This window comes from Sorex araneus, chromosome 11 (genome assembly GCF_027595985.1).
Source record: "Sorex araneus isolate mSorAra2 chromosome 11, mSorAra2.pri, whole genome shotgun sequence".
Classification (NCBI taxonomy): Eukaryota; Metazoa; Chordata; class Mammalia; order Eulipotyphla; family Soricidae; genus Sorex; species Sorex araneus.
Window position 1 is genome coordinate 22,123,111 of NC_073312.1, and position 22,584 is coordinate 22,145,694.

At 44.5% G+C, this 22,584-nt stretch overlaps 1 protein-coding gene across 1 annotated transcript; it reads right to left on the reverse strand.

The window, feature by feature from the left end:
• Positions 1-382: 382 nt before the first annotated feature.
• On the reverse strand, positions 383-20,645 carry GSTO2 (glutathione S-transferase omega 2). Its single transcript, XM_055119430.1, has 6 exons — positions 20,534-20,645; positions 20,231-20,339; positions 18,301-18,523; positions 16,830-16,931; positions 902-1,008; positions 383-539 (listed from the first exon to the last, which is right to left on the reverse strand). The coding sequence occupies exons 1-6, from the start codon at positions 20,559-20,561 to the stop codon at positions 383-385; spliced, it is 726 nt and encodes a 241-aa protein (XP_054975405.1). The 5' UTR covers positions 20,562-20,645.
• Between the last annotated feature and the right edge of the window lie 1,939 nt (positions 20,646-22,584).

Sequence of the window (22,584 nt, forward strand, 5' to 3'; positions counted from 1 at the left end):
GCACTTGAGAGTTTGGACAGGAGGAGTCATGCAAAGACTCACTCCAGGAGAAGGGCTGGAGGTATAGTAGAGCAAGTTAAAGTAGAGCAGGTAGACAGGTAAACCGCTTGCCTTGCAGGAGGCCAAGTCCAGATTCAATCCGCAGCACTGCCAGGAAAGATCCCTGAACACAGAGCCAGGAGGAGGCCCAGAGCGCAGCCAGGTGAGGTTCTACAAAACCCACCACCACCCAGACAGGATCGGACAGAAGCCATTTTCTGTCTCTGTTTATTCGGAACATCAAAGGAAAGGAATAGAGATTGATTAACCCAACCAAACAATTCTCAGTGCAGAATCCGGACATACTTGGGAGTTCTGGAAGGTGACAGCTGGATTGTGAGGCTCAGCACAGCCCATAGTCAAAGGCATCAGGGTGGTTCTGAAAATAGAGATTCAAGAAGCCCAGGAAAACGTTCTTCTCCATGAAGAGTGCACACACTGTGGGGTCTTGCCTCATGGCCTGGATCCAGAGCTGAAGTGCTGGAGTGTGGTCCACACAGCTGCGGGCGGACAGGAGAGAAGCGTGAGCCCCTCCGTGGTCAGAGGGGGAGAGAGGGCCACCCGAGACCTGTGACTGAGGTCTGTCATAGCCCACAGGGGCTGACTGTGAGGACAGATGCCCTGCAGCCCTTGAGGCAGGGGCCTCTAGACACAGGCTCCGGGCAGCAGCCCGGTGGTATAGGGAAAGGGACCCCAGTGAGGGATGGAGAACACAGGTGCAGCTTTAGCCAGGACACAAGGGTGAACACTGATCATGTTTCCTGTGTCGTGGAGAGACCTGTCCACGGTGGGATCAATGGCCTTACCATGACTGTTCCCCCGCACGCCCATGAGTTCTTGGCCACAGGGTGCAATGTCTTACTCTGCTATTCCATATGCATCCAGCCGCTCAAACCAGGGCCAAATTAGGTAATCGATCATGGAAGTACAGTTTCCACCAAAGAAGACGGTGTTCTGATAGCCAAGAATCTACAAGTTTAAACAGAACAAAGTTAACTGACCTACTGGTTGGCATATTTATACACACTACTGACAGTGTCGTGGCAGAGAGCACAGCAAGGTGACGCGAATGCAGCGGATCAGGAGGTCCATGTACTAAACAGTAGAGTGGACCAGAGAGATAGTACAGGGGTTAAGGCATCTGCCTTGCATGTAGCTGGCCCGGGTTTAATCCCCCACCATATGATTCCCTGAGCTTCACCAGGAGTGACCCTTGAGCACAGAGTCAGGAGTAATCCCTAAGCACAGTGACCCAAAAACCAAAAAAAAAAAAAAAAAGGCAAAATCAAAAAGACAAAATTAAATTAATTCGCAATAGGGAAGAGCTGAGGCTGAAAAGCTGGGTCGACGCTGCTCCGGTCCCCCGAGGCCCCTCCCTGCCGGCGCAGTCCTCCCTCCCCCTCACAGACAGGAGTCTCTGCCCTCCTTTCAACCCAGAGCATGGCAGTGCTCTTCTGATAGGGGGATCTGGAAGGGTTCAGGCAGAGGAAACAGCCTCTCTGTAGCCTCCTACCAGTTCCCTGCTGGGCTCAGCTTTCCAGGGGCAGGCTCAGCCCCTGCCCCTGTCAGGGAGAAGAATCCCACCCCCCACCCCGCCCTCCATTCATCAGATTCAGTTTATCAGTAAAGAAAGGGAATCCGTGCCCCCAGGGCCCTTCCAGGGCTTTCTTCCCTCATGGATGCCAAACTAAGGCTGGGAAGAAGAGAGGAGCTATTTCATGAGGCCTCCATAAACCCCAACATGTTTTTTCTATCACCTCTTTTCTTCCATTTGAGCTCTTTAAAGTTCACGTTTTTTTTGGCCACAAAACATGATCAATTTTTGACATTAAAAAAGTGTACTCGGGGCTGTAGCGGTAGCACAGCGGGTAAGGCGTTTGCCTTGCAAGCGGCCAACCCGGGTTCGATTCCCAGTGTCCCATGTGGTCCCCTGAGCACCGCCAGGGGTGATTCCTGAGTGAAGAGCCAGGAGTAACCCCTGTGCATGGCCGGGTGTGACCCAAAAAGCAAAAAAAAAAAAAAAAAAAGTGAAAAAGTGTATTCATTCCCTGATTAAATAAATCAAGCCAGATAGACGGCAAAGCAAACAGATCAACTCTTGACATAGGCCAAAGAAGAAAAACTAAAAAGAAAAAAAAAGTGAAAATTTTAAAAAGCAAAAGTGCTTAGCAGAGGTTATTGGTAGGCTATGTCTTCCCAAAGAAAAAGTAGGTGCCGCGCTCTCTGCCCAGATGAGATCCAGAGCAGCCGCACACAAAACGGCTCCTCTGCTCCTTAAACACTATGATCTTGGAGGTCTACTAACCAATTTTGGCACCCATCGGCTTCTTATAGAAATGCATCTAGACTGTGAAATGAGCTAAAATATCAGAAATCCAAAAGTATATCAGAGTTCATATATTCTTCATTCTCAGCAATGGAAAACAAATTATCAAATGATGCCTTTTCAGCAAGTTTGATTGTTGGGGGGAAATTCCAAATAATAATAGTGAGTTTTCTGTTGAAATATTGAATGTATTCAAAGTATAGAGAGAACAAAGTGAAGATCATTAGCCACACAGGTGGGGAGGGGGTAGGGATGGAGGGTATACTGGGGTTCTTGGTGGTGGAACATGTGCACTAGTGAAGGGATGGGGGTCTGATCATTGAGTGACTAAGAATTTAACCTGAAAGCTTTGTAACTTTTTTCATGGTGATTCAATAAAAAAAAATGAAAATTGAAAAAAAAGTAGGTGCCAATGGCCTAGTTAAGTCAAGCAAACAGATGTTTGACCCATATAATTCCTACCAAATGAATCGTTCCCTAGACACGGTGACCTGTGCTTTATATCCATATCTGTATTCCCAGATTCCAATCCCTACACTAGGCTTGGCTCTTCCTACTCATGCCAGCCTGTGGACGTGGCTATAGATGTCAGGTTGCAATTCAGAAGGTGAGTTCTGATATGGGAAAGAGTTTGTCATCATTCATTACCAGGGAAATGTTGAGCAAAACAACAATGAGCTCTCATCACATACCAGGGAGATGGCATCTACCCAAAACAGCCAGTGTGGGCAGGGAAGTGTTGAGAAAGGAACCCCCTTTCACTGTTGGTGGGATGTCATGCAGTTCAGCCTCTGTGGGATATAGTACGGAGACTTCTCAAAAAAAGTAAGCAAAGAGCTTCCATAAAACCCAGCCATTCTACTTCTCGGCATCTACCTCCTAAATACAGAAAACACTAATTCGAAAAGATACAAACATTTCTATGTATATTACAGTGCTTTAAATATAGCCATAGGAAACAACCCAAGTGTCCAACAACAGATGAATAAATAACTAGTATATAAACTCAATGGAATACTACACACAGCAAGAAAAGATGAAACCATGTGGTTCACTGGCTGGAGAGACAGTGTAGCAAGGCATTTGTCTTGCACACAGTTGACTCAGGTTCAGTCCCCAGCATCCCATGGAGTCCTCTAAGGAATCATCCCTGGGTTCAGTTCATGGTACCACATGTAGTTCCTCTGAGCATTACATCCCAGAACCCCCATGAATGATCCCTGAGCACGGATTTAGCAGAAAGTCCTGAGCACCACTGGATGTGGCCCCAAAATAAGCAACAAAAATAAATCATTCCGTTTTCACCAAGATGAATGGTACAAGAGTGTATCATGTGAAGCAAAGGAAGTCAGAGAGAGAATATACACCAGGTGACCCCATGCATCTGTGGGGTATAGACAGAACCCCCCCACCCACAAAAAAAAGAAAGTACTGAAAAATGACAAACCTTTGCCTTGGATTATAAAACTTAAACTCAATGAAGGGAAGTCTGGGGGATATCATACTAAAGGCGATGTGGGGAGTCTGGTTGGAGGGTCCCGGGTATATTGGTGGTGGTGGGGTGCAGTAATTCTGTACATTGATACCATGAACTATAACACTACAATTTTAACCTAAGACAGCATAGTAATAATAATAATAAAAGGAAGGTGTGCTCTAGAGCCCTGGCGTTGGATGTACCCCAGTGACAGAGGAACTGCCTTCCATGTGTGAAACCATAGTTGAATCCATGGCACCACAACAAATAATTGTGATCCCTGGTCATAGCAGCAGCAAAGAAAAGAGTAAGGGGGAAAATGAGAAGAAGTGACCTCTGAGCCTCGAACCTGGTTCTACACTGGGCTAGACTTCTGAATTCACTCGTTATGAGAACATGTGCCTCCTCTGCCACATCTCAACGTCCTCATCAGTCAGCTCAGAGCTCAGGAGGGACTAAACCATGTACAGATAGACCTGTACTCTCAGGAGGAGATTACAGAGGCCTCTGAGGTCCACAGTGTCAGAAAGCAGGTCCATCTCTGACTCAAGGGATCCATGGGGCTCCTTGGAGGAGGAGAAAGAGAACACTGGGGTTTTCACTTTAAAATGCGCACTACGGTCCTATAGGGTGTGAAGGAGATTCCTGGGAGGCCCAGGTTGCCCCACTTGGTTAAAAGAAACCAGGAAGAAGGACCAACGGTACAAGTGTAAGAACGTGTAGCAGTTTCTCAGAAATCTGAATTGGATCCCTGGGACCACATGCCCAGATGTAGGCCCTATAAGAAAAATTGCTCTAAAAATAAAGATGAGAAAGAAACTGAGGATGGAGGTAAAACAGCAGGATCTGTTTATTAAAAACTCAAAGCAGACTATTTTCAGTTATGTATAAACAAGACCTGACTGCCAGAAAGAAAAACAAATATTTCTGTTTTTAGGGATTCTAGAATACCCCATGCCTTTTTGTCTAGCAGGAGATCATATGACCTACAATGAGCTGGACTGGAACCATTACTTCCCTCTTAGTATTGGTCTTCATGGTATATGTCACAGTCAGAGCTAACCTGCCAGACTCCAGAACATCTGAGCCCAGAGCAGAGGGACACCCGGAGACGTCCCGGTCAGATAAACTCACGCGGAGACATCTAATGGAACCCAGATGGGCCCTTTGGTAAAGTGGTAAGATACTTGGAAATGAATAACTATTTAGGGAGTTGATGCTTACTTAGCAAGTATTCCTGAAAGCTTTTCATTAACTCAAACTAGAAGTATGCCTTTAAATATATATATAAGATCTTAGAGTTCATCTTTCTATAAACAATAATGAAGTAATTCAAGCTTCATCAAGATATTCAGTACAACATAAAGTTGCGATGAGCAGATGGATGAAATAAATCAAGTGTCTTCTGCCAGCCTCTCCCTTGCTCTTGAAATACACTCATTCCCTTGCACTTTCTTAAATTCCCGTGTGGCGGGAGCATTCCTCAGAGTTCATGACAAAGCTGTCAATTCTCCAGACTTGCTTCAGACAAACCTTCCGCCAGAAAATTTATCATGATATACCTATAAAATCCCAGTAAATTTTAGTAATGAACCTGACATACTGTATATGCATGTTGATTTTGTTTAGTTGCTTTTTTTGTTTGGGGGTCACACCCAGTGGTGCTCAGGGGTTACTCCCGGCTCAGTGTTCTGGGGTCATATCTGACAGTGCTCAGAGGAACTACATGTGGTGCCATGGATTGAACCCAGACCTTCTGCATGCAAAGCATGTACTCCAGATTACTGAGCTATCTCACCAGCTCTATATATTGATTTTTAATGGTGCATATCTAAAAACTTATGTTACATAGTGTTGTGAATTCAATTTTTTAAAAATGAGGAAAACAAATGAAACAATCCCAAGAGAAAAGCTGCTTTCCCTTGAACTAGCCCACAATGCTGACTCCTTCACAGACACATTCCAATGACAGAGGACAGCAGCCTGGCCCGGCTCCTGGGGCTCTGCTGAAATCTCAATAGGAGCAGCCTTCCCGGGAAACCTGAAAGGGTCCAAATGGGTGAACCGACTTTACCCATCAAATATCAGAACCCAAGAGATAGCTCAGAGGGCTGAGCACTGGCTTTGCTGAGGAAGTTCAGGTTCAAGACCTGGTACTGCCTGGTACCCCAAGAACCACCAGGAATGACCCCTAGCACAGGGCCAAGAATATCCCATGAGCACCATTGGGTTTGGTTCTTCTGTAACCACACACACACACACACACACACACACACACACACACCCCACATACACACAGATGTTTAAAACAGGAGGAGCCACCAGAAGTCACCTAGTGGGGTGCCCCTCATTACACAAGGCACGAGGCACACAATTCAATCTGAAATATAAAAAATAATAAGCCACGAAGAGCCCGGAAACTAAGAGTTGGAACAGAAGGTCAAGAGCAGAGTCCTGCAGAGTTCCTGAAACAAAGTTTTGACTCTGGCTTTTCCTGGCGGCGAGAGTCTCGCTGCGTAGGGAGCTGAGTGAGTACTAGGGAGGCAGAGGCTCTGCCTCAGTTGCTACAGCTGAGACAAAAAAAACTCCTTTGTCTGTTTGTTGTTGTTGTTGTTTTGGGTTTGCTTTTTTTATTTTTTGGTCATACCCAGTGGTCTTCAGGGTTTACTCCTGGCTCTACGCAAAGGAATCAAGCTTGGCTCCTAGCAGGGCTTGGGGGACCGGGTGGGGGTGGGGTGCTGGGGATCAGACCTGGGTCGGCTCTAAGCCTCTTACCCGCAGCATTATCTCTTCAGCCCACCAACACTCCCTGTTCTTAATTCCCGCACTAGCCCCTGAACTCTGACAACAGGTGGCCAGGGGGCAGCAGGGAGAAATGACCAGGGTGTGGGGCAGAGAGATGGCACTTGAGTGATGGGTGCAGTGTGGTGACATATTTTGAATAGGTGTGAATATGTGTCCTCAAGACATATACAGCCATTCTACACTGACACTACCTCAATATAAACAAATTCCCTCCTTCCTGTTTAATACTAAGGATAAAGTCTTCAGGTAAGTTTCTCAATTAAAAAAAAATCTATTTTGGGAATGGGTAGAGGGGCGGGACACACTGGTAGAGGGGGTGGTACTAGAATAATGCAGGCATCAAACCAGTCACATGATATTGTAAACTAGAGAGCCCGCTTTTTAAAATTTAATTAATACAAAGAAAATCAGGAGCTTTCAAACCAAAAATCCAAGAAACAAAAAGTATTATTCAATTCTTTCTGCCTTCCACCTGCCACCTATGATGCCATCGTGCTCTCTGTTGAACAGCGTCCCTCACTTTCAGGATGGTTCTCCTTGGCTTCGGAGAACAAGGTACAATGGCATGCTTAGGGGATATACTTTCCTTCAGAAGCCCCAGATACCCCTGTACAAGGGGGATTCATGGCCCCGATATGGCCAGGGAAGGGGACCAAGTTCTCAGGGGTCCTAAGAGTTAGAACAGAGTGTAAACACTTTAGCATTGAATTATTTCAAGAAAAAAATATTAAACCATTTGATGGGGAATTTCTTTTTTGAAAATTTTCTATTTTCCAGTAAAAACTACTTTAGTGCCTTCTGAAGCTTTAGGGTCTGAGAAGGGAGAAAGAGCAAATATGCAAAATGAAGAGGGTGAAACTGTTAAGTCAAGAGCCACTGACTCTAGCCTCAGAACCTGAGAAGTCTAGGCGGGGATGAAAGGTCTTGCTTTTTCTGCAAGGTCCTTGCTAGCTCGGCGCTCCCAGGGGGATGGAGGTTCTCGGATGAGCAGCGATGGAAGGAAGGAGTGCGCGGGGCTCCCCCTTGTGGTCGTCAGTGGGGAGAGGCACTGTCCATGGCTGTGACTGCAGCAGGGGAAATGAATCCCTAAAACTTCTCCAACCAGACATCCGAAAAGCTTCCAATCACAGTCTTGGAGTCTAGGGATCAATTTCAGAGACTCCCAGGGAACCCTGCGCTGCCCAATCCTGAAATTCTAATGCAAAAGCTGCAGAAAAGTACTCAACTCCAGGGCAGAAGTCTGTAGAGTTCATACCAAGGAGGTTCTCAACATTGAAGGCTTCAGATCCCTGGTTACTCAAGCCCAGTTCATGGCAGTATACTTATTTCCTACGAAACCAACTTAGGGTACAGAAAGAAACACAGAAGACTGTTTCTCCTTTGCTAGATCTCTGCCCTCCTGCAACTCTTCAGTTATCACCCAGCGTTCCCAGGAAGTCAGAAGGCAAATTGTCAGAGCTTGGAAAGTAAAGGGTGATATTCTGTTTTGCAATTCTCTTAACAATCTAGGTCTTTATCCATTAATGTTGTGTGAGAGCAGGGGAAAGCCAGGGAGGTAATGCCCACGCAGCCAAGTATCTCTAACATGACAGAGAGGGAAGGGAAAGGAAAGTCAGGAAGAGGAACTGGAGCAATATAGCACAACAGGGAGGTCCTCCTGAGCATTGCCAGGTATAACCCAAAAAGACAAAAAAAAAAAATGAAAAGCCCAAGAACTGATGGCAGTGGGGCTAGAGTGATAGCACAGTGGGTAAGGCGCTTTCCTTGCACATAGCTGACCTGGGTTTGATTCCTGACATCCCATATGGTCCCAGAGCCAGGAATAACTCCTGAGCATAACTGGGTATGGCCCAAAAAACAAAAAGAAAAAATAAAGTCCGAAGGCAGAGAGAGCCTCCTATGAGTAAAAGCAGTGGAATAAATCACAAAATATATATATAATACATGTTTGTGTTATATTTGTATTATATTTCTATAACATGTATAAAAGATGAACTGGATTAAAAATTAAGACCAAAAAACCAAGTCTTTGTTTTGGGCCATGCCCTGCAGTGTGCAGGGCTTAGTCCATCTCTATGCTCAAGAATCAATCCTGATGGGGCTCAGGGAACCATACGTCATGCTGGGGATTGAACCCAGGTCAGTAACAGCAAGGCCTTTCCCACTGCACTATCTCTCCACCGTCTCTTTAAAACACGCAAATATCCTTTCTAAATAAGGAACATTCTAGAAGGAATTTTTTACAAAGCAACAAGGAAAATCAGTAAGACAATAAAGATATGGACCAAGTACCCCAACAATTTCCATCAGACAAAACATGAGGACAAATTGAACCCAACAATATATTAGGGGAAATGTTCTTCACTAGCAATCAGAGAAATGCACATCAAATCAACAATGGAAAACTACAGTTTCTCTCCAAAACAGACAAATATCTATTTACTTATTGGGGGATAGTGGGGTTTCCCCAGCAATTAGAGAGTGACGGAACCACCAAGACCACATCCTGGCCGTCCGTGGGAGCACAAGCCCTGGGCATGCCGGGCAAACACCCCAGCCCCACAAGCCATCTTCCTAGCCCCCAAACATCTTTTGAAATGCCATCTCCCAACAGTGCATAGGGGACCATTTTCAGAGAGGAGTCAACCAGACAAGCCTTTGGGAACAACTCAGTGACTCAGTCAAGTCTATGCTATTATGCTTCGAGCTGGTAACCCCACTTCGGAAAAGTCCAGCCCCATCACCTATTCTAAAACTGACAAAGTGTTTTATGCAGAGAAGCTTCTGTTCCCATTCCATAATTCATAGCTATAAAGAACTAGAAATAATAGAAACATCCTAGTGAGGGTGCTGGATAACTATGGCTAATCCACATGTAAATTATGCACCCCTGTGCCATGTTAAAAAATGATATGCAATAGAGAAATACATCCTTATAATAAACAAAAAATCCAAACCAGAAAACAATATAAAGGCAAAAACTTTCTCTCCCCCTGTCCTTAACTATTTTTTTCCAACCCCAATGCTCAACCCCTTCCCAGTAGACATTAGGAGTTTGATGTGTATATCACTAGACATTTTTCTAGGATTTATTCATGTGAATACACACGCACAGTTTTGTTTTCTTCTATAAAAACAAGATCATACCATCTGTTTTTGCAGTGTAATTCACTTAAACATTTCTAGACAATCTTTCATGTCAATACACATAGACCTACCACATTCATTTTTAATTGCTCTACAGAATTCTACAAGATGAATATAATTTAACCATTCTCCACATAATGTACATTAAGTTTTATAACTTTATCACCCCAAATAATACTGTTCTAATAAATAACCCTTATACATATAATTATTAGTAGAGTTTATAAAATATGGAGGATTTACTTGGTCATAATGATAAGCAAATTCTGTATACTGTAAAATTTCAGCTACACATAATATACTTAGCATAAAAGAGGATAAAGTAAAAAAATCTAAAATAATAACAGTAGTTGTTTGGAGGTAGTAGGATAATTATCCCACTTAGTTCATATAATTTTTCTGTATTTTCCAAATTTCCATAATAAACATGACTTTGTAATTGGAAAGAATAAATTTTAGCCGGAATTAAATAATGATCCTTCTATTAATTACATGTGGGAGAGAGAAGCAGGAAGTTATTTAAAGATAGATGGTAGGGAGCTAAAGAGATAGCACTAGGGTTAAGGCACTTGTGTGGCACGCAGACGGCCCTGGTTCAAATCCCCAGCACCACATATGGACCCAAGCATACCCAGGAGTTATCCCTTAGTGCAGAGTCAGGAGTAGTTCCTGAGCACCACCAAGTGTTGGCCCCCACCCCCACAAAAAATAAAGAAAAAAAAAAGAAAAGAAAGACAGCAGATACTAGTTTACCTAAACATCAGCTGTCAAAGTTGAACAGCAAATGAAGTCACCATAGCAATAGCACTAAAACCATTCAACGGGTCTCTGGAAGACGGAGGATGACCAACTCCTCAGAGTGAAAGTTATAATTCACATGGCAGGTTAGCAGACAAGCCACGGGAAGAGAAAACCCAAGAAAACTGACAACCTATGTCCAACACAAAAATATGAACTTTGAACGTTCACAGTGCCATTACCCAAATAGCCAGAAAGTAGAAACAAGCCAAGTGCTCATCAACTGACAAATGGACAAAGAAAAGGTGGTGTCTTGCATGCGAAGACCTGTTCCCTTTTATTTAGCCATAAAAGATGAATGCTGAACATCTCATGCTAAGTTAAAAGAAGCTCACAAAAGAAAAACACTGTTTGATTTCATTTCATTTCTTTTATTTATTCATTTATTTTTGGTTTTTGAATCACACCTGGCAATCCTCAGAGCTTTTTCCTGACAGCACTTAGGGATTACTCCGGACAATGCTGGGGATTGAACCTGGATGGGCCACATACAAAGCAAGTGCCTTGCCTGCTGTACTGTCTCTCTAGCCCCCAGAAAATAGCAAACTTAATTAAGACAATATAAATGGGTGAAATATATATATATATAAATATTTTTTTTTTGGAGAAGGGAATCAGACCGGTTAAGATGATGGGCAAAATTCTAAATCAGAAAAATATGCTTGACAGTTGCTGCTGGGTGGGGGCTATACATTAAAAATTAGGCATATATATGCCTAATATATACATATATATATTCCCCTCCAAGGGGCCCCAGGGAAGACAGCCAGGCGTGCAGGCAAGAGACTCTTTGCATATATATATATATGCATGTGTATATATATATGCATGTGTATATATATATATACATATATATATATTTGCAAAGAGTCTCTTGCCTGCACGCCTGGCTGTCTTCCCCAGGGCCCCTTGGAGGGGAATACATATATATATATATGTACATGTATATATATATATATATACATACATACATACATATATATTTGCTTTTTGGGTCACACCCAGCGATGCACAGGGGTTACTCCTGGCTCATGCACTCAGGAATTACTCCTGGCAGTGCTGGGGGACCATATGGGATGCTGGGAATCAAATCCAGGTTGGCCGCATGGAAGGCAAATGCCCTACCCCTTGTGCTCTCACTCCAGCCCCAAATTAGGCATATTTGACCTCTTGCAAACCACTCCAAATTCTACAGATTTGACTATTCCACATCCCCACTCCACATTTCCCCTTGGGAAGTGGCCTGGGATTATTAAGGTCTCCAGGCAGGCAGATTGGTTAGTGCCAAGAATTAAAAGCCTGGTATGCTGGTGGAGCCGATGAACACCTCAGCCACCAAGCAGGTTGTCACCACCCTAGTTAGTCCAGAGTCATCCATGTCATCCTCTATCTCATGCTCCTTTATTAAATCCTGATGACGACCCAGAAGGACATAAGCGATACGGCCCAAATGCAGAACCAATTCATGTATACATTGGAACACCAGCACAAAAATCCAAAGCACCGAAGAAATAGGGCCTACACTCTTCATTGCACTTGGTCTTGACTAGACTTTACCCATAGTGAAAACACGAAGAATAAAGCCACTGGCCTAAAGTAGTCCCTGGAAGATTCTGCCACAGTCAAATTCACAAAGATAAAGATAGAAGCTGGACTCTAGGGATATTTTAAAATAGAAAAGTCAATAACAAACATTAAAAAAAAATAAAGCAAAAACCCATAGCTACTCAGATTAAGGATTCAGGAAAGGCAGGGAAAACAGTTTGAAGACAAATGTGGTGAGAAAGGGCATCGCTGTTTTAAAACTCGTGAAAATGTTTAGAATGAAAAGCCAGCAGGGAGTTTGCTGCTTAGATAATAAAAGCAGCAGTAATGTATCTCAGGGAATTGTAAAACTAGTAAGAAAAGTGGAGTTATACAGGGCCAGGGAGATGGCAAAAAGGGCTGGCGTAAATGCCTAGCATGCACAGGGTCCCGGGTTCTACCCCCAAACTACATACTTGCCTGAGTACCATCAATGACCCAAAGAACAAACAAAATCACACACACACACACACACACACACACACACACACAAAAAGTAGGATTATGTAATAAGCCAAACAAGTCTTTCATTTTTGCTGAAGCCATGTTTAGAAAGAGATAAGTCAAAGTATTTTTTTAAGTGTCATAGTTAAAGACTAAAATATGAATGGAGACTTACTTGTTAACATGCCAAGTTAGATACCATTACCTTATCACAGGAAAGTCCATAGCTATTTAATCTCTATTCACCACATGCAAAATCTTTTTTTATTTTATTGTATTGAATCAATGTGAGATAGTTACAAACTTTCATGTTTGGGTTACACTCTCACAATGATCAAACACCCATTCCTCCACCAATGCACATTCCCCACTACCAATATCCCGGGTATACCCCCTCTTTCCCACCCTCCCCCAGCCTCTAAGGCAGACAATATTCCCCATACTCTCTCTCTACTTTTGGGCATTATAGCTTGTATACAGACACTGAGAGGTCATCGTGTTTGGTCCATTATCTACTTTTGGCACACATCTCCATTCCCAACTGGTTCCTCCAGCCATCATTTTCTTAGTGATCCCGTCTCTATTCCATCTGCCTTATCCCCTCCGCACATGAAGCAGTCTTCCAGCTATGGGGCAAACCCCTGGCCCTTGTATCTACTGTCCTTGGGTGTCAGCCTCATGTGATGATACCCTATACTCCACAAATGAGTGCAGTCCCTCTATGTCTGTCCCTTTCTTTCTGACTCATTTCACTTAGCATGATAGTCTCCATATTTATCCATTTATAAACAAATTTCATGACTTCATCTCTCCTAACAGCTGACCACATGCAAAATCTTGATTGTTCAAGATCATGGGAAATAATCACCCAAGTCAAATAACCATCTTCATTAAAATTATCTTGTTCACAGTGATTCAATAAAATTTTAAAAATTTTTAAAAAATGAAAATTATTTTGCCAAGTTTCAGGGGCTGGAGCAATATTACAGCAGGCAAATTGCTTGCCTTGAACACAGCAACCCAAATTCAATCCCCAGCATCCAACCTGGGTTCAATCCCCAATATATATGGTTCCCCAAGGTCATCAGCAGTGATTCCTGAACACAAAGCCAGGAATAAGCCCTGAGCACTGCTGTGTGTACCCTGCCTCCCACCCCCTGCCCCCACAAAAAAATTAAATAAATAAATAAAAAGATCCTGCCAAGTTTTGATTTCAGCAATAAGGCCTGGAGTCGGCTTACTGGTATTCAGAGAAATAGATCAAGTCACTCACATGTATGCCCTGCGGAAACCCCATGGCCGCACTCACACCCCAACAGCTGCCGCCATACCAAGGGTTGGACTCCACCATCTCACAACTGAGTTCCACAAAGAAGCCAAACAGCTGAATGTTTCAGGTACGCCAGGGTGTTTTGGCTGAGAACTCTAGGGCCTTCTTGGAGGGTGGGTGAGAAACCTCTCCCCACCCTATTCCTATGCTTCCAGAAGCCCCGGCAGCCATGCCCACACCCCACAACTGCCTCCAAGTAAACTCACAGTCCAGTTAAATATTCTAGAGTTTCTGGAACATGCAGCCACATTTGTAGCTGTGCAACATCTCCAAACTCTACAATACTAACATCCCAGTAGGAGCACACCAAATTCGATGGTACTGTAATGTAAAAAATAACAAAGCTCAATTAACAACAGCATTAACATAGAAGGCTCATCTAGCAACAACAGCTTACTACACCGTCAAATAAGGACTTAATGTCCCTATGGTGAGATACAATTTTCACGTTTTCGTTTACTGAAGTCGTTTTTGATAATTCCATTAGCCACTTAGGTGTAATAGCAATAGAAAATAAGTTATTTGGGGTCAGGCGTGAGGGGTGATTGGAAAAATGGAGACAATGATGGAAGGAAGGTCACAGTGGTGGTAGGATTGGGGTTTAAGTATTGAATGCCTGTATACAAGTATACAGGTGTATCATGCCAGTATACAAGTGTATCATGAACAACTTTGCAAACTATGGTGTTTAAAGTAGAAAACAAAATTTTAAATTCCTATGTGGAAGAGCTTTCAAAGTAATTTGGAAAGCAGTGGACCCTTCTCTCTCTACCCAAGTGAGATAAAGTATCGCCTTTGCTGGGTGGGCACTCTGTGGAACCCAGAGGCTCTGAGAATATACCCTCCTTGTTCTATAAATGGGATAACCAAAGCCCAAAGGGATACAGAATAATTTCCACATCCTGGAATCCAGTAAAGTCTAGAATCCAAGACTATGCCATAGTATACTTCCACTGCATGGGGCACCTACACCACAGTCTGTGGTCTTAGGACCAAAAGTTAACATTTTCTTGCATGTGAATAGTCATCAGTCACAAACACTGCAACAGTATAATTCTAAGGTGGGCAACTTGGGTTGTAAATAAGTTTAATCTGCTTCCACTTGACAAAGGTCAATTGAAAGAGTATTAATAACCAAGCTTCCCGTAAGTGGATAAAAATAGCATTCTCTGGCTGCCAACAGAGTTGCAACCTACCCTGTCAGGGAATGCATCTGTTTATTGAACAAAGATAATGGGGGCGGAGGGGAGAGCGGCAGAATCAAAGAAGCACCTATCAGACGCTTCTAGAACAGTGTTTCCAACAATAAGTGATACCATCACATAGAGGTAGGAGGTCAGGAGTAGCCTCAGGTACATTTGTGAGATGCTTTTCATTTGCCCATTTAATGACGACAAATTTCAGGGGTGGACTGGCGCTAAGAAATGTTTTATTCTTTCTTTTCATTTTTTCTTTTGATTTTGGGGCCACACCCAGCAATGCTTGGGGTTATTCCTGGCTCTGCACTCAGAAATTACTCCTGATATGGAATTCCAGATTCTGCACAGAATCTCTCACGGCAGAGCCTGGCAAGCTACCCATGGCATATCTGACATGCCAAAATCAGAAACAATAATGGGCTTCATTCTCCTGACCCTGAACACAACAGGGATGAATGGAAACGTTGCTGGTGCCCGCTCAAACAAATTGATGAGTAATGGATGACAGTGATACAGTGATACAGTGATGGAATTCCAGGGATGAACCTCGGTCAGCTGCATACAAGGTGAATGCCCTTCACTGTGCTATCACTTTGGCCCCCTGAGAAGTACTTTTATAACAAGAGGACAGCAAACCAAGTTTAATGTTGGAAGATTCCAACCATGTGAGGGGACCCTAAGACAATAGTGGACGGACCATGACACTCTGGTGGAAAGTCTGGTGTTGGAACATTGTATGTACAAAACACTATCATTCACAAATTGTCAATTACAGTGTTTCAAATATATTTGTTAAGTTTTGGAACTTCACCTAGAGGTGAGAGCTGGCAGCCCTATTACTTCCAGGTTATGCAGGTTAGCTGACAGAAATTATTTCTTGCCCACACATAGCCATTTCCCCCCCTCTTTCTTAATTTTATAACCTTGCTTTAATTCAGGCTGCTCTTCACTGAAAAAAAAATATTTTTTCTAGTTTCCTGTCGCATAACAGAGTTAAGATGCTAGCACTAGGTCTGGCCCAGGAGTTAAGGGCGCACTGAGTAGGGCTTGAAAGCCTTATAAAGAAACATAGGCTTGCGCCATTTTTCCCCCTTTATGTTCTTCTTTCCACAACCTCGAACTTGGATGTGATGGCTGCAGTTCCAGCAGCTATCTTGTCATTTTGAGGATGACAGCCTTGCACTAAAGAGGACAGAGCAGAAAGAAAAAGCCTCAGTCCTCTGCAGTTTCATAAAAGACCATAAAAACTAGCCCTGAACTGCCCTGCCTTTTTTTTTAATAAGAGAGAAAATATACCCTTACACTATAAGTTTACAGTAGTAGTTGTCTCTTTTTCTAGAAGCCAAACATAATCCCCAACCAACAAGACCTGGGTCTCACTGGCTGAAGCTACAGCGGCATGTACCTATGGCAGTTGGTAATTCTGGGGAAGGAAAGCATGTCTCAGAAGCCCTCCCCAACTCCTTGCCAGTTATTCAAGACTAATTCCAGGGCAGGTGAGTGGAGTGGGGTGGGTGGCACTTCAAGTCAAAATCAGATGTTTAGAAATTCAACTTAACCAAGTCAGGCAGAGATGATAAGTCCATGGAAGCAGAGGGTGATGGGCCCACCAGGTCACCCACGCTGCCTTCCACTGGCCTTTCACTGGGTGTGGCCACGAAGGGCCCCTGCGGTCTGTACCTCTTCCAGGTTGCAGAACTCCTGGCGCAGTGCTAGTTTCAGATCCGTGCATTCTCTCCCGAATCTCAGTGCTACCAGACACTCCTTGGTCAAAGATGGGACCTAATCGAGAGGACATGCGTTCTTTAGCTGGGAAGTACCAGACAACTCTGTGCTGCTGCTCTGCTGAGAAATGCAGCCTCAGCTTTTCACTGCACAGACTGACACCCAGGTTCATGCTCCCCAGCTCCCTCGGAGGGGGCATCTGTGCAGTTCCACAAATCCCCACACCATTGCCCCCTGGTTGAACAGGGGCTTTAAAGCAATGTTCTTCAACCTTTGTACACCTGGAGATCCCCTCTGTCCTTCATCCTGATTCATGGTCTGTTAGTTATAACCCAGGTGGAGAATAATGGTGTCCAACCTTTCTCCCTTTGTAGATGGGTCCTAGTCTGCTGGCTGGCCATGGAAGACCACTGCTTTAAAGGGGATTCTCCAGAACTCCTTACTTGCTCCACTACTTTTAGGCTGTAGCAGCTTAAAAGTAGTGGAGCAAGCTTTCTCTTAGTCCCAGTGTTCTCATCTGGAAAATGGGTGACTAGTAAGACCCACCAGGAAAGATGGTTGTCGAAGTTCCATAAGTTAACCTTTATAAGGGCAGGACTGTACAAGGATCATGTGGGTATTCAATAAAACATTCCCACTGTTGGCATCATTATTTATTTTTTTCTCTCCATGAGACCTATTTGAACATTGCTCCGTCATTTCTTCTTTCACCTCCATAGTGTCCCTTTTCCTTTTCCTTATACTCCCCAGACAGAAGGTACACTTGCTTCCCAAAAAGGACATGCCTTTCCATGCAAGACGATCTTCACACCCCAGTATGTTTCACTGGAAACCTTAGAAATCTTCCCCTTTAGCAGCCCAAGGTTTCACCTCTTTCAGGATTCCTGTCTTAAGCCACACGATTCTCACCATGCACTAACCACCCCTCTGGAGACTCTTAGCTGAAATGGTCATTATCAGGTAAGCTTGAAACTTTTCATCTCAGGGGCCACAGCCCTGATTCTATAGAATAGAATAATCTGGTGTTACAGAACAGGATGAGACACTATCATTCCGGATCGACTGCCTTCTTAAGGTAACAAAGTGTGAATACCAGGCTATTTAAGTTTGGGAAAGATATGCAAAGTTTGGGCTGGAGTGATAGCACAGAGGGTAGGGCGTTTGCCTTGCATGCTGCCAACCCAGGTTCAGTTCCTCTGTCTCTCTCGGAGAGCCCAGCAAGCTACCGAGGGTATCCCACCTGCACAACAGAGCCTGGCAAGCTCCCCATGGCATATTGAATATGCCAAAAACAATAACAACAAGTCTGACAATGGAGACATTACTGGTGCCCGCTCAAGCAAATTGATGAACAATGGGACAACAGTGCTACAGTGCTACACAAAGGCAGATCGAGGTTAAGTGGAAAATACATAATTGCCCATACCTTATCGAAGAGCTCCAATAACATCTTTTGGCGAGCTCGCTCATAAGGGTCATATGGGTACAGCTTCCTCCCTGGAAATGCATCATCCAGGTACTCACAAGCAATCACAGATTCGTAGATCAGCTGACATCTGCTGTTTTCCAGGACAGGGACTTGGCCAAAGGGGTGCTTCAGATAGTACCAATCAGGCTTGTTTCTCAGGTTAATGTTGACAATTTCGTGTCTTCAAAAGCAAAGGGAAAACAAGAAGGACATATAAATCAGAACCTGACTCAGACAGATCTGACAGCAATTTATCAAATAAAATTTGCAATTCATCATTCAAAAGTTTAAGTTCTGCCCCCTAAAAATATTACACCACAGCATCATTATCTTTATTCTTTGGGGAAAGTTCTGTGAAATGAGTTCTCTATGTTTCCCTGGTATTTCCCTTGACAAAGTAAGACGCCCAAGTCGGAATTGGAGAAGGCACAGAAACTATGCAACGCTTCACCTACCAAGAATGGGGTCCAGGACACCGAAATCTCCTGAACAGATTCTCTACCCACCAAGAATCTCCACCCACTGAGAGTCCTGATCTGGGCTTAGCAGGACAACTGAATTCATCTGCTTCCCCAAGGTTCACCCTTCAGTGGACGGCTCAGGGCACTCTCAAACTTGAAACTAAGAACCTGATATCTGGAGACATTTTTTCAGTTGTTATCCCTAGGCGGGAGGAATATTCTGACATTAACAGCCAGGGTACTTGCTAACCACCCTCTACACACACACACACACACACACACACACACACACACACACACACACACACACACACACACACACACACCATGATAAAGAATATCTGGCTCAGAATCAGAATGTCAGCAGAGCTAGAGTAGAGAGTTTTGGTCTAAGGAAACAGGGACATCAGTGCCCCCACTGCCAGTTTATCCCTGTGGGTCAAACATGCAGATTTTTTTTTTTTTTTTTTTGCTTTTTGGGTCACACCTGGCGATGCACAGGGGTTACTCCTGGCTCTGCACTCAGGAATCACTCCTGGCGGTGCTCAGGGGACCATATGGGATGCTGGGGATCGAACCCGGGTCAGCCGCATGCAAGGCAAACGCCCTACCCGCTGTGCTATTGCTCCAGCCCCAGATTTTTTGTTTTTAAAGGCATCATCTTAGGGCCCACTACAATGAAAGGAGAAAGATAAATCTGGAAATCCCAGACATCTCAGGGCATGAATAAGAGAGACAAAATCCCTACCCTCAAGAGCTCCTATTTTGGAGTTAGGGTTGGAGGTGTGGGTGGGGGGTGGGCATGTGGGAGTGGGGTGTGGAGCTGAGGCAAGACAGGTAACTGTATAGGATCTGGGGTGTGGCAGCTCAGTTCCTAGGAGAACAGGGTCACCTGAGGTACATACAGGCAGTGGCATGGGCAGCAGCTATGGACATCCTGTCTTAGCTGTGCCGGTCCTTCCCAGCCTGGGGGAGAAAACCAGGTCCCCAGGCCACCATTCCTTCACTGAAGGGGCCTGCAAGGCTCAGTAAACAGGCCGTTCTGGGGCTGGAGCGATAGCACAGCGGGTAGGGTGTTTGCCTTGTACGTGGCCTACCCCTGTTCGATCCCCAGCATCCCATATGGTCCCCTGAGCACCGCCAGGAGTAATTCCTGAGTGCAGAGCCAGGAGTAAGCCCTGTGCATCGCCAGGTGTGACCCAAAATGCAAAATAAAATAAAATAAACAGGCTGTTCTGCTTAAAAAGGCGTACCTACCACTGACTTTGCTGTGGAGCTGGACAGAAAGCCCTTTCTGAAATCTGGGCATCCCGCAAATGCCAGGGATGGAACCTGGGCTCCCGCATGCGAGGCCAGCACCCTGCCCCTCTGAGTCTCACGATCTCCCTGACCAAGCCGGGACAGGCAGCAGAGCTTCTGCTTCTCACCTGATGTTTTTGGCCCGGAGGACCAGGCGCGTCCGGTGCGCGTAGGGGCAGAACCTCATGCTGTAGATGCGGATCAAGTCTTCGGGGACCGGCTCCGGGGGAGGACTTCCTGCGGGCAGGCGGGGGGGCGCAGAGGCGCCTTGGCGGGTGGGGAGTGGGGAAGGCGCGCTCCGCCTCCCGAGTCCCAGTTGAGGACCCTTTTGCAAGTGGCTTTGGTACAGCGGCACCTTCAAGTCCGTACCCAACGCGCTGGTCTGGTTACAAGGCCCCCCCAAGCCACCAGCCGTGATCCAGAAAACTCACCTTTCACCAATGCCTTAGTCTCTGCCATGGATCCAGGTTTCAGTGCTCTCCACAGACTTCAGGCAGGCGTTGCCGTTCTTCAAGGCCTCTAGGAGGAAGCTGCGCCCTGGAGTGCCCCTCCTGCCCCAGAAGAAGTGTGTAGGTGACTGGGCCCTGGGAGGGCAGAGGGCAAGGGATCTGCGAGAGATGCCAGGATGACATAATCAAAAGAGACATCGCCCTAGAAGGGCGCGCCCAGGGTAGCAGAAGCAGGCAAACACCAGGATGAGACTTGCTTTCGCATCCCGCAGGACATGCCTGCAACTGGCCATCTCCTCGGATAAGTGTATCTTTGTTGTTGCTTTAAATAGGCTAAACCTTCTTACGATTTGGCAGATAAAGAAAAAAAATCGTCAGCGCTCAGATAAAGAAGCACCCCTGCACTCATCCCAGCATTACTCACAGTACCCCCCAGCTGGAAAGAACCTAAGGGTGTAGCTATGGATGAAAGGACACAAAAGATACTGTTTGTAATCCCATTGCTCAACCAGTGAAGAGACTTACCCGTAGACCAAGCAGACCAAACTATATAGTTCAGGTAAGAGTCAGCCTTATGGTCCAGGTGTTTTTGGTTTTTTGTTTAATGACACATTTATGTGGCTTTTTTGGGTCACACCCGGTGATGCTCAGGGTTTACTCCTGGCTCTGCACTCAGGAATTAATCCCGACAGAGTAATTCCTGAGTGCACAGGGGGACTGTATGGGACGCCAGGGATTGAACCCGGGTTGGCCCCTTGCAAATCCACTGTATGGTTATAGATAATAACGAGATTTTTAGTGATGAATGTAATGTAGTATATGGAGATATTGATACATGACTGTACACCTGAAACCAGTTTTAAAAACCCACATTTAAAGTGTCAGACCCTTACTCTCTCAGACATCTCACTTCCTCATTCTAACACAGGCATAATGGTGAAACTTCACCCAAGCTATACAACCTGGTATGTCTGAAAGAAAAATACCTACAAAGAAGAAATAGTCACGTTTTCCTCACCCCTCAGAGCCAATTTCAGAGAAGTCCCTTTCTAGTTGCTGAGGTCACGTGCCACAGGCCATCAATACAGGTGGCACTTGGCCAACTTTTCCGTCTCTGTGCAATAGAGGAGCTGGCTAACATTTGCTCTGGCCTGAAACGCTGAGACCAAGTCAGTTAGCCATGGAAAGGGAGTTCCTTTCACTTAAACACAGGTCACATGGGGACTGCAAGGGGATGTATTGTCTGGGACTAGTCAACCAAAAAGGGAAAAGAGTTTGGGGTCTCATTCACACTGACCAGGATCCAAGGATTACTCTATTTCCACAACTACTCAGGAAACTTGACTATTTTAGAAAATAGGAATAGCCTCAGAAAGAAAATGAAATTATTTTCTCCAAGAAATCAGACATGGGGTTGAGGAGTTCAGTGCCTCACTCATTGTTTTAGCCTCTAAAGTTTCATCAGAAACTTTCAGCACATTAGAAAAATACTAAGGCTTTCAGTCTCAGGACAGTTCTAGCACATAATAGTTGCTCAACGGATGCTATTCTGTAGAACTATCAAAATGATAGTACCTATGTTGCTTATGAATAAGCACATTTCAACCTTTGAATTACAACCTATCTAGAAAGTTAGAGTTAATAAATTGCAGCGTATTTCCCTATGGAATAAGAATCTTTGAAAATCTTAAGAAGAATGACAATCATATTTTTTGCTAAATTATTCAGAGTGAGCTCATGTGAAATATGGCAAGTTGTCACTATATGAGAATTGGGGAATGGCAAAAATGTTGGAATAAATGTTCTCTGAAAAGAAAATGCAGCAAGAAATCTGGTGTTGGAAAAGACAAATTGATTCTTGACTTGCCCTGCTGTCAATTTTGCATTTGGGGAGGTAAAGTAATAGAAGCTACTCTTCTGCAGCTGATTTTGATCAGGAAGGACAAATCAAGTGGTAAAATATAAGAAAGGAATATAAACATGACCTGTGAGAGCTTCTGGTAGTCAAAGATATGACTTCTGAGGAGACAAAT

Coding starts and splice junctions, on each gene's coding strand:
- GSTO2 (XM_055119430.1), bottom strand. CDS start 20,561: ATGGCAGAGACTAAGGCATTGGTGAAAG. Junction 16,932..18,300: donor TATTGGAGCTCTTCGATAAG/GTATGGGCAATT, acceptor CCTCTCGATTAG/GTCCCATCTTTGACCAAGGA. Junction 540..901: donor GATGCATATGGAATAGCAGA/GTAAGACATTGC, acceptor GTCCGCCCGCAG/CTGTGTGGACCACACTCCAG.